The 13918-nt window shown below is 54.9% G+C and overlaps 3 protein-coding genes across 4 annotated transcripts; 1 reads left to right on the top strand and 2 right to left on the bottom strand.

The window, feature by feature from the left end:
- Nucleotides 1-53: 53 nt before the first annotated feature.
- LOC309842321 (uncharacterized protein C1orf122) lies at nt 54-1325 on the bottom strand. Of its 2 annotated transcripts, none has more exons than XM_082686342.1 (3): nt 1193-1325; nt 766-967; nt 54-522 (listed from the first exon to the last, which is right to left on the bottom strand). In XM_082686342.1, the coding sequence occupies exons 2-3, from the start codon at nt 811-813 to the stop codon at nt 427-429; spliced, it is 144 nt and encodes a 47-aa protein (XP_082542468.1). In that variant the 5' UTR covers nt 814-967; nt 1193-1325; the 3' UTR covers nt 54-426. The 2 variants fall into 2 exon arrangements, with proteins under 2 accessions (XP_082542468.1, XP_082542467.1); XM_082686341.1 differs by having other exon boundaries at nt 1060-1230.
- YRDC (yrdC N6-threonylcarbamoyltransferase domain containing) lies at nt 1319-5460 on the top strand (the record flags this gene model as incomplete). The annotated part of the gene is made up of 5 exons (XM_082686340.1): nt 1319-1710; nt 2267-2381; nt 2505-2624; nt 4209-4351; nt 4661-5460. The coding sequence occupies 5 exons, from the start codon at nt 1319-1321 to the stop codon at nt 4719-4721; spliced, it is 831 nt and encodes a 276-aa protein (XP_082542466.1). The 3' UTR covers nt 4722-5460.
- A 791-nt stretch (nt 5461-6251) lies between these two features.
- MANEAL (mannosidase endo-alpha like) lies at nt 6252-11785 on the bottom strand. The gene is made up of 4 exons (XM_082686339.1): nt 11129-11785; nt 9785-9894; nt 8858-8934; nt 6252-7802 (listed from the first exon to the last, which is right to left on the bottom strand). The coding sequence occupies exons 1-4, from the start codon at nt 11676-11678 to the stop codon at nt 7166-7168; spliced, it is 1374 nt and encodes a 457-aa protein (XP_082542465.1). The 5' UTR covers nt 11679-11785; the 3' UTR covers nt 6252-7165.
- Nucleotides 11786-13918: the final 2133 nt, after the last annotated feature.

Below are 13918 nucleotides of genomic sequence, written 5' to 3'. Positions count from 1 at the left end.
CCTCCGCAGCTGAGTCTTGGGGGACAGAAAGGAAAGGTCGGTCACCAGGAAAGTCTGCAGGTTTCCTTTTAATCAAGGCTCTGCTAAAAGTGTGTTGTGGGGCTAGGAGCCCCCAAAGCATGAAATGGACATGTAACACCACCTGGATCCCCCAAAGCAGGCCAGACCACTCTGGAGAGCACTGCTGGTCTGTCCAAATCCGGGTAATCAGACAGGGTATTCGTTGGCTACATTTCAAAGCTCAGCACTGCCTTCAGCCAGGATGAAGTGGGAGTGAACCCAGCTGCTAGCAGAGCTGCCACCCCAGGCTGAGAGCCAAGTACCAGCCACTGCCAGTGAAGACTGGCCCCTTTATTGAAGGGAGTTGTTCAGAGTTCAGCCACCAGCCCCGGGAGGGAGAGAAGTCAGGGTGCCCATCAGGGATGCTCAGGGCTCCGCAGCTCCATCGCCAGCATCCTTTGGAAAGCCACCTCTGGCGGAGACAGCTGGCTGGGGAGGTGCTCCGGGTTTGGCTGAGACGTTCTGGTTGGAACAGAAAGGAAAAGTGAGGCTGGGAGGAAAGGCCTTGGGATTAGGCCCCGCAAGGACATGGCCACTTGGCATTTGGATAGCACAACTTTTTCAAAGCCTCTTGCCCAGATGAAAGGAGGTTCAGGGGTAAGGCGGTGGGGACACTCTTCCACCCTCCAGGGGAAGCTAGGGCTTAGCAAGTCCAGCCACGGGGCAGTTCCCACCTCCCAGGCCCAGCCCGGGGTGGGCACTGACCCCGCCACCAGCCGGCTCCGGGCGCCGGCGGCCCAGCTGCCGCAGCATCTCCTCGCAGGCGGCGATGGTGTCCAGGAGCTGCCGCTGCCGCTGCTCCACCGCGTCCAGCAGCTGCTGGGCGCGCTCATCCCGGGGCGGCTGCGGGGGTGGCCTCCCGCCGAGCCCCAGCCCCGCCTTCCCACGGTCCACGCCGGCAGCCTCCCTGCCCGGGAGAGAGCGAGAGACACACGGTCAGGGCCGGCGCTCGCGCGGGGTCCGAGCCCCTTCCCCCCGCCCCGACGGGCCCCCTCTCACCCCCGTGACCAGTCTGAGCCCGGGCCCCATTCCATCTCCGCCTGCGCGGCCCGACCACCGCCCCCCTTTCGGCCGCCCCCCTCCCCAGCGCTGCGCTAGGGCTCCGCAAAGCTGCGCCCCGCCCCGTCCCCACCGGTCTCCTTCAATCCTCCTGGGGGTCGCGGTCCCTTTAAGTTGCCCGGCGCGGAGGTGGGGCCGAGCCTCCCCGGCCGGAAGCTGACTGGGCGCGTCACTTCCTCCCGGAAGCGGGCCCTGGCGGATGTCTCCGGCGCGTCCGTGCAGGGGGCTGAGGGCCGCGGTGGCTGCCAGCGTGGGGTTGAGCGAGGGGCCGGCGGGCTCCGCCCGGAGGGGCCGCCTCCTCCGCCCGCCGAGCCCCGCTCCGGCGGCGCCGGGGGCCCGGCTGTTCCGGCTCCCAGGGAGCGGGGCCGTGCGGGCCGCAAGCCCGGAGCGCGCCGGCTGGACCGAGGCGCTGCGGGCCGCCGTGGCCGAGCTGCGCGCCGGCGCCGTGGTGGCCGTCCCCACCGACACGCTGTACGGCCTGGCCTGCTCGGCGAGCTGCTCTGCGGCACTGGGCGCTGTGTACCGCCTCAAGGGCCGCAGCGAGGCCAAGCCGCTGGCCGTCTGCCTGGGCCGCGTGGCCGACGTCTACAGGTGAGGCCGCCCCGACCCGGCCCCGCTGGGGGCGGCACCGCGGGAGGGGCTTCCGGTGACAGGCTTGGGAGACTGAGGCGCAGAGAGCGGGAGGGGCTTGTCCAGGCTCACCCAGGAATCCGGAACTGGAAGTGTGTATCGAGCACTTAACGTCTTCCAGTCCTTGAGAGGGGTGCTGGGGCGCAGCGATGAACGAGGCAGGCAGGGTCCCTATCCTCCCGGCGATTTTGTGATGATGAGGGGTGGGGGTCGGGACTCCCGCGGTTTAAAAACGGCAACAAAGGAAACAAACACTCTGGGGATGCCTGGAAGAAAATGAAACACGGAGCGTGATAACGGTGCAGCTGTTGTAGTCCCGGAGACCAGAGGCATGTGGGCTCCAAGCCGTGGGTGTTCCTCTGGAGCACTGCCTTCTCAAACTCTTAGGGAGGTGAAGAGGGAAGACAGATCCCATTGTAGTCCCAGGTTCCCCTTTTCTAGATCTGTCTACCGTCTGGAATAGGACCAGCAGAGACCCTTCATTCTTGGGTAGATTTGTGCCATCTCTGTTTTTCAGGTACTGCCATGTGAGAGTACCTGAGGGACTCCTGAAGGACTTACTACCAGGACCAGTGACTCTGGTGTTGGAACGCTCAGAGGAGCTCAATAAGGACCTGAATCCCTTTACTCCTGTGAGTCAGAGTTTCTCCTGTGTCCCCAGACTTCTGCCATCTGGCTTTCACTAGGATCCAGGAGAGAGCCATTCCCTACCGCTTCCAGCCTTTCTGACTATCTTCTTGTCCCTTGCCTCATAGCTTGTAGGCATCCGGATTCCTGATCATGCCTTCATACAGGATTTGGTCCAGGTGTTTGGGGGACCACTCGCTCTCACCAGTGCCAACCTGAGCTCCCAGGCCAGTTCTCTGAATGTCGAGGTAAGTTACCCAGCCCTCCCTGCAGAAACACCACCAGGCCAGACACAGTTTCCTCTGAGTCAGTAGGGCTGATGGTTCACCGGAACGCCTTGCAGGAGTTCACATTTAGTCTGATGGTGGGAGGTCTGTCCAGTTGGCAGGGGTGGGGTAGCATGGTGGGGGGATCCAAATTAAAGAATCTTGGAAAGGTTTAATTGAAAAGCTTGAGAGGTGAGGGGAAGAATTGGTGTTTTCTTCTTGTTGTCTTTTTAATAATAAGGAACGGCATGGTGAATCTAATTCTTTTGTTCTTTTTGTGGTGGTAGCCGTTGGAAAGTATAGTCAGGTACTAAGTCTTTACAACAGTGCTGTAAAGACAGTTAAGGCTCCAGAAAGTTAAATCACTTGGCCCAGGGACTCCTGACCCTGTTCTCTTCTCTGGCCACTAGCCAGGTCAAAGAATCCATCCTAATTCTGTCTTGACTGCATAGCTTGGAACGAATGACAACACAAAGAAATGACAGTTACAGGGGTGCCTGGTGGCTCAACTGGTTTCTCAGTGCCCTGCCTTTGGCTCAGGTTCTGATCCCAGGGTCCTGGGATCTAGCCCCACATCAGGCTCCCTTTTGGGGAGCCTCCTTCTCCCTCTCCCTCTGCTTGCCACTATCCCTGCTGTGTGCACGTGAGCTCTCTCTCTCAAATAAATAAATAAAATCTTAAAAAAAAAAAAAAAAAGATGTCACTTACCACTTTTCTTCTTCCTGAATTAAAATGTAAAACACAGCACAGTGATGGGGTTTTCCATGTCCAGACCTAGAGAGTGGCTTCAGGGGCCTTAGAAACTGAGAGTCCAGCATCCTGTCTTATTCTGGGACTGCAGGCTTTACCTGGTGGCTATGCCTGAGGCAATGGGGGTATTCTTGTCAGCACACAGTTGACCTGTCCAGTACAGAAACTGGTGGTTACGCTCCTCCATCCCAAATGCCCAGGCTTAGCCACCACTGCAGGGTTTTTATGAGTGGTGGTGGCAGGGAGAGTGGGTGATGCTTTAAGCCAGTTAACAGTTCAGACCACGGATTTCGGAGGGGCTATCCTTCCCACAACCCAAGGACTGAGAGCTGGTGTCACGCATGTGTAGAATGCATCCTGCCTTCCTCTCCCTGACCTTACCCAGAGTTCTCCTGAGAGCCAGGAGATGCACTGGATGACGTAACTTGCATGCACTGACTCAAAAATTTGGGCGAAAGTTCAGGGTAAAAGCCTACATCTTTGGACATCCACCTAGACCTCCAGTCATCGGACCTGTATGTCTCTAACAGAAGCCCTGTGTGCAAGCTCCTCTTGGCACAGTGAGGTTTTTTTTTTTTTAAAGCTCTAGATAGATGTTCCTTGAAGTGCTAACCTGGGGCAGCTCCGAACCCCATAGGATGCCATGTCCTAGATGCTGACAAACCTTAACTGAAGGAGGCTCCTTCCCTGCTTAGAGGAAGATGCCTCTTGTTTTAGACGTGTGTGGGCTTTGTCTCCTTGTACACGTTGCGTGCACAGTGACATCATTGTGGATGCCAGAGTTGGTGTCCATGATCTTCCTCTCCCTCTTCTCAGGAGTTCCAGGACCTCTGGCCTCAGTTGTCCCTGGTCATTGATGGGGGACCAATTGGGAACGGCCAGAGCCCTGAGTGTCGCCTGGGCTCAACTGTGGTTGATTTGTCTGTACCTGGAAAGTTTGGCATCATTCGTCCAGGCTGGTGAGTCTGCTATGGCACGGGGAAAGAATTTGAGGAAGGTTGGAAGGTGGGAAAAAAAAAAGGCCTTAATAAAATAAGGATTGGCACTCCTACCTTGTCCTGGGTGGGGTGGGCAGGTTTGGAGAAGTGGTGGATGGACTGGGTTTGCTGGCATTTGCTGGCTTTTTGGGGATTCAAAGGATTCATCACGGGTTTGGTGACGAGAGCATATTTAAGACCTGAGGGTTTAGAGGTCACTGATCAGCAGACTCTGGTGGGCTCGGAGCTTTGAGAAGTCAGACTTTAACTGCCTCCATTTTTTTTTCTCAGTGCCCTGGAGAGTACTACAGCCATCCTCCAACAGAAGTATGGGCTCCTCCCCTCACACTGATCCTGCTTTTGCATCTTGGGTAGGGGGAAGGCCCAAGGACTGGTGCTGGACACTATGTGTCTGTCCACTGGGGACTGGCACGGCCTCATTGAGAGAGGCCACTGGGGCTGCAGCATCACTAGTCCTGACTCTTGAAAGCACTGTGTCTTTCTGAATACTGCACACCAAGTCCCAGAAGCTGCTGGTTTCGTCTGACACCTGGTGGGGGAGGTCCTATTTATTATCTGTGATTTCATGTATCAGCCAAAAGCTGACTTAGAGATTTTGTTTGAGAACATTCCTTGGATGGCCTTGTTCTGATAAGTTTCTTTTTAAAAAAATTTTTTTTGAGAAGTAATTTGAGGAACAGATATGGAATCCAGTCAGAGCCCCCTCTCTGGCAGGTAGTGGCATTTAAGGTCCAAATCAGCCAGAGCACCAGCTGGTTAAGTCTCCAGTGACCAAAGACATGTACTTAGGCACCTGAAGCTGGACCTAGAGAAGGATAAAGACTGTTGAGCCACAGGCCCAACACTGTTTTCTCCAAACCGGAGAGGCCGGTGGTGTGGTGTGCCTTAAGGCCTGGTGGAGAGTCAGCATTCTGGACTAACGGTGGGAAGTGAGCTCACTTGGCAGGGGGTGGGGCTGAGGAAGGCCAAATCAAAAGAATATGGGAAAACATATCTTCACTACTCTTTTCAGCCAGTGGCTTTTTTCCTTATTTATTCATAAAATAAATTATAATGAGTTATGCCTACAATACCTTTATTGAATCCGGTATGTACTCAGAGCCTTTATTCACACGTATGCCAAGTGTTAAACAGAATTACTCTTGGTTATTTGAACCATGTTTTTCTTTAATAGAAAATGTTTTGTAAATAGTTTATTTTTCTTCTTTTGAATTACTTCCTCAGGGATTAGGATTATAGGGTTAAAGTGTATGAACATCTTTATGGCTCTCATTACAGATTAGCCTTTGAAAGAACTGACCAGGCTGTCATGAATGAGAATTACTGCTCCTGACCCTGAGCTTGCCATATTTTTAGTATTTTTCAAACCGTGTGTGTGTGAAATGAAGCCTCAGTGTGTCTTGTTTCTGTGAAGTACTGCGGGGCGCCGTGCAGCCCTGTGCTCCTGTCCTGAACTGCCCTGTCCACCATGGCATCCAGTGCCCATTACCTCACGGGAGCTGGGGGTCCCATGGTAATCCGTAGGCCCCACTTCCTCCCCTCCTGCCTTGCACCCTGGTCCCACAAGTGCGATTCAAGCTTGAGCCCATAAAGTAATGCACATATTTCCAAGTAGCTCCTAAACCTTGCCAAGAAGGTGTTCCAGGACCTGCCCTGAGGGCCCCTACAATGAGTAGATTCATTTATTTGTAAATAAGCACTGTTAAATGTCCCCTCTAAACCTCTTCTTTATACTCCTGGTTTCTTAAGCAAACTCACTCTTCATTGTGCTGACACTGGCCAGCCCATCTCGTGTCTGTCACAGCATTTGAGGGAGGGCTCAGAGTTCAGGAAGGCCTGAAGAGAGTGAAGGAATGCTTACTTGAGAAGATCATGTTATATTTAATTACTACAAATCACAGTAGCACTGAAAATGGCCCCACCGAGTGGGCCTCATTCGGTTTAGGCAGCAGGAGGGAGGGAGGATGTCCTGGTCCTCTCCCTGGAGCTAGATGGTCATCTGGGGAAATCTGGGCTCGGGGGCACAGAGGTATCTTCTTAGAGGAGGAAAAAACTGAACTCCCAGCACTGGAGAAAACGGCAAAAAAAGAAAAACTGCTCAGATACTAGCTACAAGGCCACGCCAAATAAGGAAAGCTGGATCCTGTAAGCTTCTGGAAGAAAAGAACCTTCCCGTATGAAGTCTCTCCACAGCGTCTAGCACATAGTAGGTGCTCCATTAGTATGTGTTGGATGAGTGTACAAATGCTCAGGGTTATTTCCTGATTGTTGTGTTCAGGGGTCTACTGTGGGGCTTCAACCTAAAATTCCCATTTTGGGAAGTCTCAGATATGGTTCCCTCACTTGGAGAAGACAGATGCTATGGGAAGGCCAGAGAGGAAGCAGGGCACCTGCTTGCCCAGAGCCCTGAACCCTCCTGACAGCAGTGACCTGGGGACTGCTATGCGCCAGCAACCTGCTGAGTTCCAAGCTCAAAGGGATAATTCTAAAGTGTTTCTCCAGGTTGTGGAATGGCCCTGGGCTGAGTCCAGTCACCTGCCAGCCTCTCTGGGTCCCTCTTGGGAGCCCCACCTTACTTCCCATCCTTACAAAGCACCCCAGTGCCACATGCCTGAGGAGGAAGCTCCGGTCCCCACTTGCCCAGGCTCGATGGGCCACCCAGAGGCGCCCCGCTGCTAACTTGGGAGGCCAGCGAGTGTCTCCCACCACAGCTGAGCCCCACACGGTGACACCTTCCGGGGAGGCCAGGACATCGGCACCTCGTGGCCAGGCTCCTCACATCAGCCACTGCTCCTTCTCTTTGATGAAGTGCTCTGCCCAGCGGCGAGTCAGCTCCAGGTACAGGCTGGGCTGGTGAGGCAGGTAGTCCAGGTACAGACGTGTTGGCGTCTTCTTCGGGATGGCTTTCTCGATCTGGGTGCCCTCGTGCCACTCATTGAAAGACGTGATGGAGACAATCTCGGGCCTCACGGTCAGGGCTGCCTGCAGGGCTGTCTCGTAGTACTTGCCATTGACCCTGTTCCGAGTATTGTGGTTGTTCCAGGGCCGGATGCTGGTGTCAATGTAGCCAGGCCCCACGCTGGGGATGAACATGAGGTTGTTGGCATCACAAAAGCTCTTCACAGCCTTCCAGTTCTGATGGGAGGAGCCGAAGGAGAAACCGTTGGAGGCGAAGTAGGTGTACATGCCGTCAAACCCGGCCGCCAGGATGTCGTGGGTGTGGCCCTCTTCCACCAGCAGCGCGATGAAGACCCCATCGTAAGGGGTGTTGCGGACGGAGTGGGGCCCGTTGGGAGTCAGGAGGTGGGCCCAGGCCTCAGGGGATGTCAGGTAGGAGTCATAGATATAAAAGAGTGGAAGGCTCTTACCCATGCTGTTCTTATAGCGGTAAAACGCACCATGGGAGCCATACCTGAGGAGCAGGAGGGAGAACAACCTGAGCTGGTGGCCTAGGAGGGGGGCAAGCCACGGATCAGGTCCTTCCTGATGCCCAAGTGTGATTCGGGATCCAGCCCTTCCCTGTGCTTGCACTCTTCGTGCCTCATAGCAAGAACTGAGTTCCCACTCTCCTCTCCCCAGCCTCAACCTCCCTCCATTAAAGCCTCACTTCCAGTCCCACACCACACCAACCCCCTCTCCCATTGGGACTGCAGGAGCAGCCAGCCACTGGGTCTCCAGGCTCCCACTTCTGGTTCCCTATAACCCACTCTCTTTCTAAGGCATGAACCCAAACCGACCGCTCCTGACGGAGACGGGCAAGGCCCATCCTACTTGATCTGGCCCTCCCCACCTCCATCCCTGCATTACCCCATCTCCACACATCAGCTACACAGCCTCTTATTCTGCTGTCAAGCTTGTCCCATTATGGGCTGCAGATCTTTGCAGAGCTAACTCCCTTCAGGTGTTAGCTCACACATGCCTCTCCTCAGGCTCCCTTGCCCACCTGGTCTAAAGTCTAGCACCCATTCTCAGGCATGCTGTTAACACAGTTCCCTGCTCTATTCTTTACTATCACTTTCTCATAGCATGGGTCACTATGTGATTTCTCATGTGTAACTACTGTGTGCCTCACTGCAGCGACACGCTAGAACATCACCTTTGCTAGCCATACCCATGACCATACAGCCAGGGCTCAGGACAGAGCCCGGACACCGGAAGGCACTCAAAATATTTTTTGAATGAATGGATGAAACTGCAAGCACTGTACAAGGCACTTTCACATATTTTAACTCCTGTAACTCTCATGAGACTCAAAGGTTAAGAGGCTTGCATCAGATCACAGATTGGAGGCTGCAGAACTGGAATTCAAACCCAGGTTGCTAACTCCAAGCCTAGTACTGTATTACTGGGAAGGAGCTGCTGAGGACACCGACATTCTTCCCTGGTGTCTCTCGACCTAATCCTCTAAGTCTATCCCCGTCCCCCTTTTTGATCCCCATCAAGATCCAGACTCCATAGCAGCCTTACGTGTCAATGATGTACTTGATGTTGTCATGCAGAGTGATGTCATCCCGGCCCTTGTAGGGTTGGATATGGAAGGCCACCTGGCACAAACAGAGGAGGTACTGGTCAGGTGAGTATCTGCCCACAAGCCACAACCCATAATAAGGCTCATGCTCCACTGGGGCTTAAAGGAGGAGGCTTGCAACAGTGGGCATAACAGAGATAAAAGCAGCCACTGCCCTTAGGGTCGGAAAAAGAGGGGCAAGAAGCCTGGCCACCTCCCACAGCAGGGCATCTGGGAATCATTCCCATGGGATGGCTAATTGGTTTAGCCATCACTGGATGGCTAATTGGTTTAAGCTTACATGCCAGCTCTATATGATTGGCACTAGCTATCTGAAACCATGGGAACAAGTGTGCTGAAGCTGTCCGGCGAAGGTGCTCTGATCTGTTAACATGTCAGTGATGGGCTCAGGAACAGGGATGGGGCTCTGCTCTGCTGTTTCTCTTCCTTCACCCCAGGAGAGGGGAATAACTTATTTGGTTCATTTGGGGAAAATAAGTGGACATGTTTAGCTCCACCCCATCATCTTGAAAGTGCACCTGCCTGTCTATACTCCCCTCCTTGAGGCCCAGCACTGCCTCCTACTAGCGATCTGAGATGTTTGGCGATTGCCTGCCATCTATCCAGAGTCAGGGTCTCCACCCTAACCTCTATCACAGTGATACTTATTAAGTCTTCCCATTTCTCCTAAATTTAGTTTTCCCAGTTTCCCCCCCAAAATTCAAGAGAATAAGAGGGACAGGTGCTATTTATTAGAACCACACCAATACCACACTTGCTGTGTATCTGCCATATGTGGGCTAAAGCCCAAAACTAACCCTATGGGCAAAGAAGGGGAAATCTCCAGAATGGGCCAAAGAGCACCTGACATATTCTTGGACACTCACCTGGATGTTGTACTGATGGGCGGTGTCGAGAATGGCGGGTACCAGGTCATCTGAGGGTTCCCCGTTATCATCAGCCATACCAGGTGGGTACCAGGACAAGACCAGGACGCCTGAGTCACAACATAGAAGCTACTTCAGAGACACACAGTACCCCCGCAACAGAGATGCATTTCCTCCCAGACTGTCTCCAACTGCAAAATGGTTTCTGAATGAAACCTTGAGCAAGGCTCCTGCCAGCTTCCTGCGGATCGAATCCCAGAATCTAGCCTCCCGGAGCTGTCCACGCCCACGGTGCTGAAGCACAGCGCCAGCGGGAACCTTTGCACATCAGGCAGGGAAGGAGCCTGAGAAAAGTCAGGAGGACACGGGCTTCCGCTTGCAATGGCAAGCAGTAGAACAAAAGGAAATGAGTGGATAATGCCACACCCATCTGGAAGCCACAGTACTCTCTGGAGAAGAAGGACACCTCTAAGTTCCCGCAGGGAGAGGAGCCCCATGCAGAAGTCATCTCATGCCTTCCGAGGGAAATAACATTTGTCTCGACGGCCTCTTCAGACTGTAAAATCCTGAGGAATAGCCTCTGTGGTATTTCTCTGTGAATACCTCCCACCATTGTCTCTGTCATTCAAACACACCGCCCCCCTTCACTAACCATCTCTAGATAAATTGAAATGTGTTCTAAAATCCAGGAAAATTCAGTGACACTGTCTGAAAGAAGTGAGCTTCCCCACCCAAGCCTGCCTACAAGAGTCTCCCAGAGACCTCTTTGCAACCACAATACTTGAAGAAAAGCTCCTGCCGCCCCCCCCACCCCACCCCCCAATGCAAACAGCTGGGTTCATCATGCAATATGGGCAAACTTTGTTTCTGCAGCCAGCAAGAAATGGAAGGGTTGCTGCCCTCTCCTGTATCTGGTGTGAAAGCATTGCCATCCTAGGCATGGCTCCTCTGAACCCCATTCCTACAGAGTCAGAATGCCCAGTCCTCACTTACCCAAGCCTAGAAACCCAAGAGATGAAGACTTTCTCCCTCTCCTTGCTGTCCCTACTTGGGACAGCTCGGAGCAAATGCCTTCTTCCACTGGCCCTCCAGGCAGCTCCGCCCTATGAAAGGGCCCAGCTGTGAGGGGTCAGATGGCAGAGATGGAGGAGTCTTAATACTAGAAGGGGGGAGGGCGCCGCGTGGTAAGCGATGAATGAAAATAGAAGGGAGGGAGTAAGAAGCCAGGCTGAAGGGTGAGTGGGACCAGAGGCCCGGTGACAGGACCAGCGGGAGTTGGGGTGTGAAAACTGAGGAAGGGTGAGACTGGGGAACAGGGCCTCCCGGGGGGTGGGGGGAACTCACCGATGGCGGCTTCCTTGAGCTGGGTCATGTGCTCCCGCAGCACCTCGGGGTCCCGGGAGCTGTAGGGCCCCAGCTCCGGGTAGAAGCTGGAGCCCAAGTCGTCTGGGGGACTATGGCGGCCGCGGGGATAGCTGGCCGAGATCTTGGGGTCCCAGTGCGGCACCATGACGTGGTCCCAGTGAATGTAGTGGCCCTCACGCCGCGGGCTCCCGTACCACGAGTAGTAGAAGGCGTGCAGGTCCGAGTAGACGCGCAGACTCTGCCCGGGGGCGGGCTCGGCCTCCGCGGGGGCCGGGCCCGGGGGACTGCCCGGGCCAGCGGTGCGGGGCGGCGGCGGCGGTGGGGGCGGCGCGGCGGGGGCGGCCGGGGCCCGGGCGGCGGGCGCGGGGGCTCCCTCCGGGCGTCGCTCAAAGGGCGCCAGCTCCAGGCCGGGGCCCAGCGCCGGCAGTCCGTCCGGAGCCTTGAGCGTGCGCAGGCCCATGAGGGTGCCGAAGGCGAAGAGCAGCACCAGGAACAGCGCGATGCAGGCGCGGCGCCGCCGCCGGGCCATGGCGGCCCCTGCGCTCCCCGCGGCCCGCCCGGCTACCTCCCCGCCCGCCACGCCATGGCTGCCCGCCCGGCTCCCGCGCGCCGCGCCGCCCGCGCGCGTCCCAGGGAGACGGCGACGCCGAGCGCCAAGCGCCGAGCGCGGCGTGGGCGGCTCCCCGCCTCTCCCCCGCAGTGCGGGCGGGCCCGGCACACTGCGAATGCAGATGGCGCAGACCAAGTGGTCAGGAGCCGAGGGGGAAGTGGACGAGAGGAGAGGCAAAGAGCAGTAGAGCTGCGAGTTCCCGGAGCCAAAGGAGCAGGGGCCTGGTCTAGATGCGCGGCTCGCGGAGCACTTGTCGCCTTTGGGCCCGGGACAGTGGCGTAGAGGCACGCAGTGGGGAAGGCGAATGCCCTCCCTCCGGGGCCCAGGAGAAGGTCGCGGCGGCGGCGCCGGAGGGCGTGGGAGCAGGGCCTGGATGGGGAAGAATGCGACTGTCCGTGTCCGTCTCTCTCTCCAGGGATCTCCTTGCCGGCTCTTCCCTCCTCACTGACCACTGACCGCCTCGGTGCTGATCTCAGAGACCTCCCCTCTTTGCATTCGGCATCCCCCATCCCTCGGACCCTGTCTCACACCCCAGGCACCCTCTGAAGCTTGCGGCGCCAGGGAAACCCAGGGGTCAGACGTTTCAAACACTGGGCTAGTGCGTGGAAAGACGAGGGAGACGGTGATTTGCACAAAGTCACATGCACCCGACTGGCTGGAGGGAGATTTTGTCACTGCCCAGACCGCTGGGTCCGAGGCCCGTTGTCCAGAGCTGTTTGTCCTCGGACAAACTCCTAGAATCGGTGAGCACTAAATGAGAGTTACCCAAAGGCCATTATACAGGGCCCGACAAAGTGAGCACTCAGCCCATGTTGGCATTCTTTCTGGTCTCGGCTCCAGAGGGCAGGCCCTGGGTCATTATTTACCCTTCTAGATTTCTAGACCGCGGCTGCAAGAGCAGGGTCTGACCCTCAGGTCCCAGGACTGTCTGCTGCCTGACCACCAGTTTCTGGTCTGATAGTCTATAGGCAGTGGTAACTTTTTCACTCGACACTGAGTTCCTACTGTGCATTATTCTTTATTTCATTTATTCAGGAAATAGTTTTGCTTATTGCCTGCCTCCTGCACTGAGAACAGCAATCTTGTTTCAGCCGCTGCTCTGGCCCCAGCGTCTACAGCAGAGTTTGGCATAATAGTAAGCACCTGCTTCTTTCTTATGCGAAAGAATTGTAGGAAAACCAGGAAGAGGAGGAGCAAAGTTGGGAAATGTGGGTAGGTCTGGAGCCCAGGAAAGTGAGTTTGAGAGAATTCATAGTAGTAAGTGTGAATTAAGTAGGATGCCTACATTGCCAAGCAGGAGACACCTGATTCAGACTGGCTTATGCAATATGGAAATGTATCATCTCACAGTGCAGGAAATCCAACGGTAGTGCAGGGTGAGAGGATTTCCCGGTTCAACAATGTCATTAGGAACCTGAGACACTTCCGTCTTGCTGTTCTGCTGTGCCAGCCATTGACTTCATACCGAAGCTGGGTCCCCTCATGTCGCAGAATGACTGCAGGGACAACTGAGGCAGCATTCTCCCCTTTCCTATCCAACAGGCAACAGTAAGACTGATTTCTCTTTCCCAGAAGTCCTAAGCAAGCTTCTCCTTAAATCTCACCAGTTTGATCTGATTGAGGCCTGTTCCTCCCAAACGAATTGTTGCCAAGGGGGATGAAACTACCATAACTAGTTTAGATTAAATGTTTGGGGAGGTTTAAATGTTGGGGAGAAGACCATGACGTCTGCCATGGAATTAGATGATTCTGGAAATGAATAAGAATGGGAAGAGAAAAAGAGTAAGGATGGAACTTTCAGGAACCCCAACATTTATGCATTGGGCAGAGGAGGGAGAGCATGTGAGGGAAGCTGAGAAGAATCAGGAAAAAGGAAGCAATGATGTAGTTTTTGGTTTGGGGGGAATGTTGTTGTGCGTTGATGAGGTCCGGAGCTGATGGCCAAGAAGGAATTCTTGACATGTCTTTGGAGCAAAATGATGGTTTTATTAAAGCACAGGGACAGGACCCATGGGCAGAAAGAGCTGCTCCCTGCTGCCCCGGGAATGTGAGGGGCAGTGATTATATACCTTGAAGTTGGGAAAGTAAAACTAAGGGAAGTTCCAAAAGGACTTTCATATGCTGAAGGAGACTTGCAGGATGCTGGAGGAATATTATAA

Source organism: Mustela nivalis, assembly GCF_964662115.1.
Source record: "Mustela nivalis genome assembly, chromosome: 10".
NCBI classification, from domain to species: Eukaryota; Metazoa; Chordata; class Mammalia; order Carnivora; family Mustelidae; genus Mustela; species Mustela nivalis.
The sequence above is the reverse complement of the archived record's forward strand: the minus strand, read 5'-3'. Positions and strand labels throughout refer to the sequence as shown.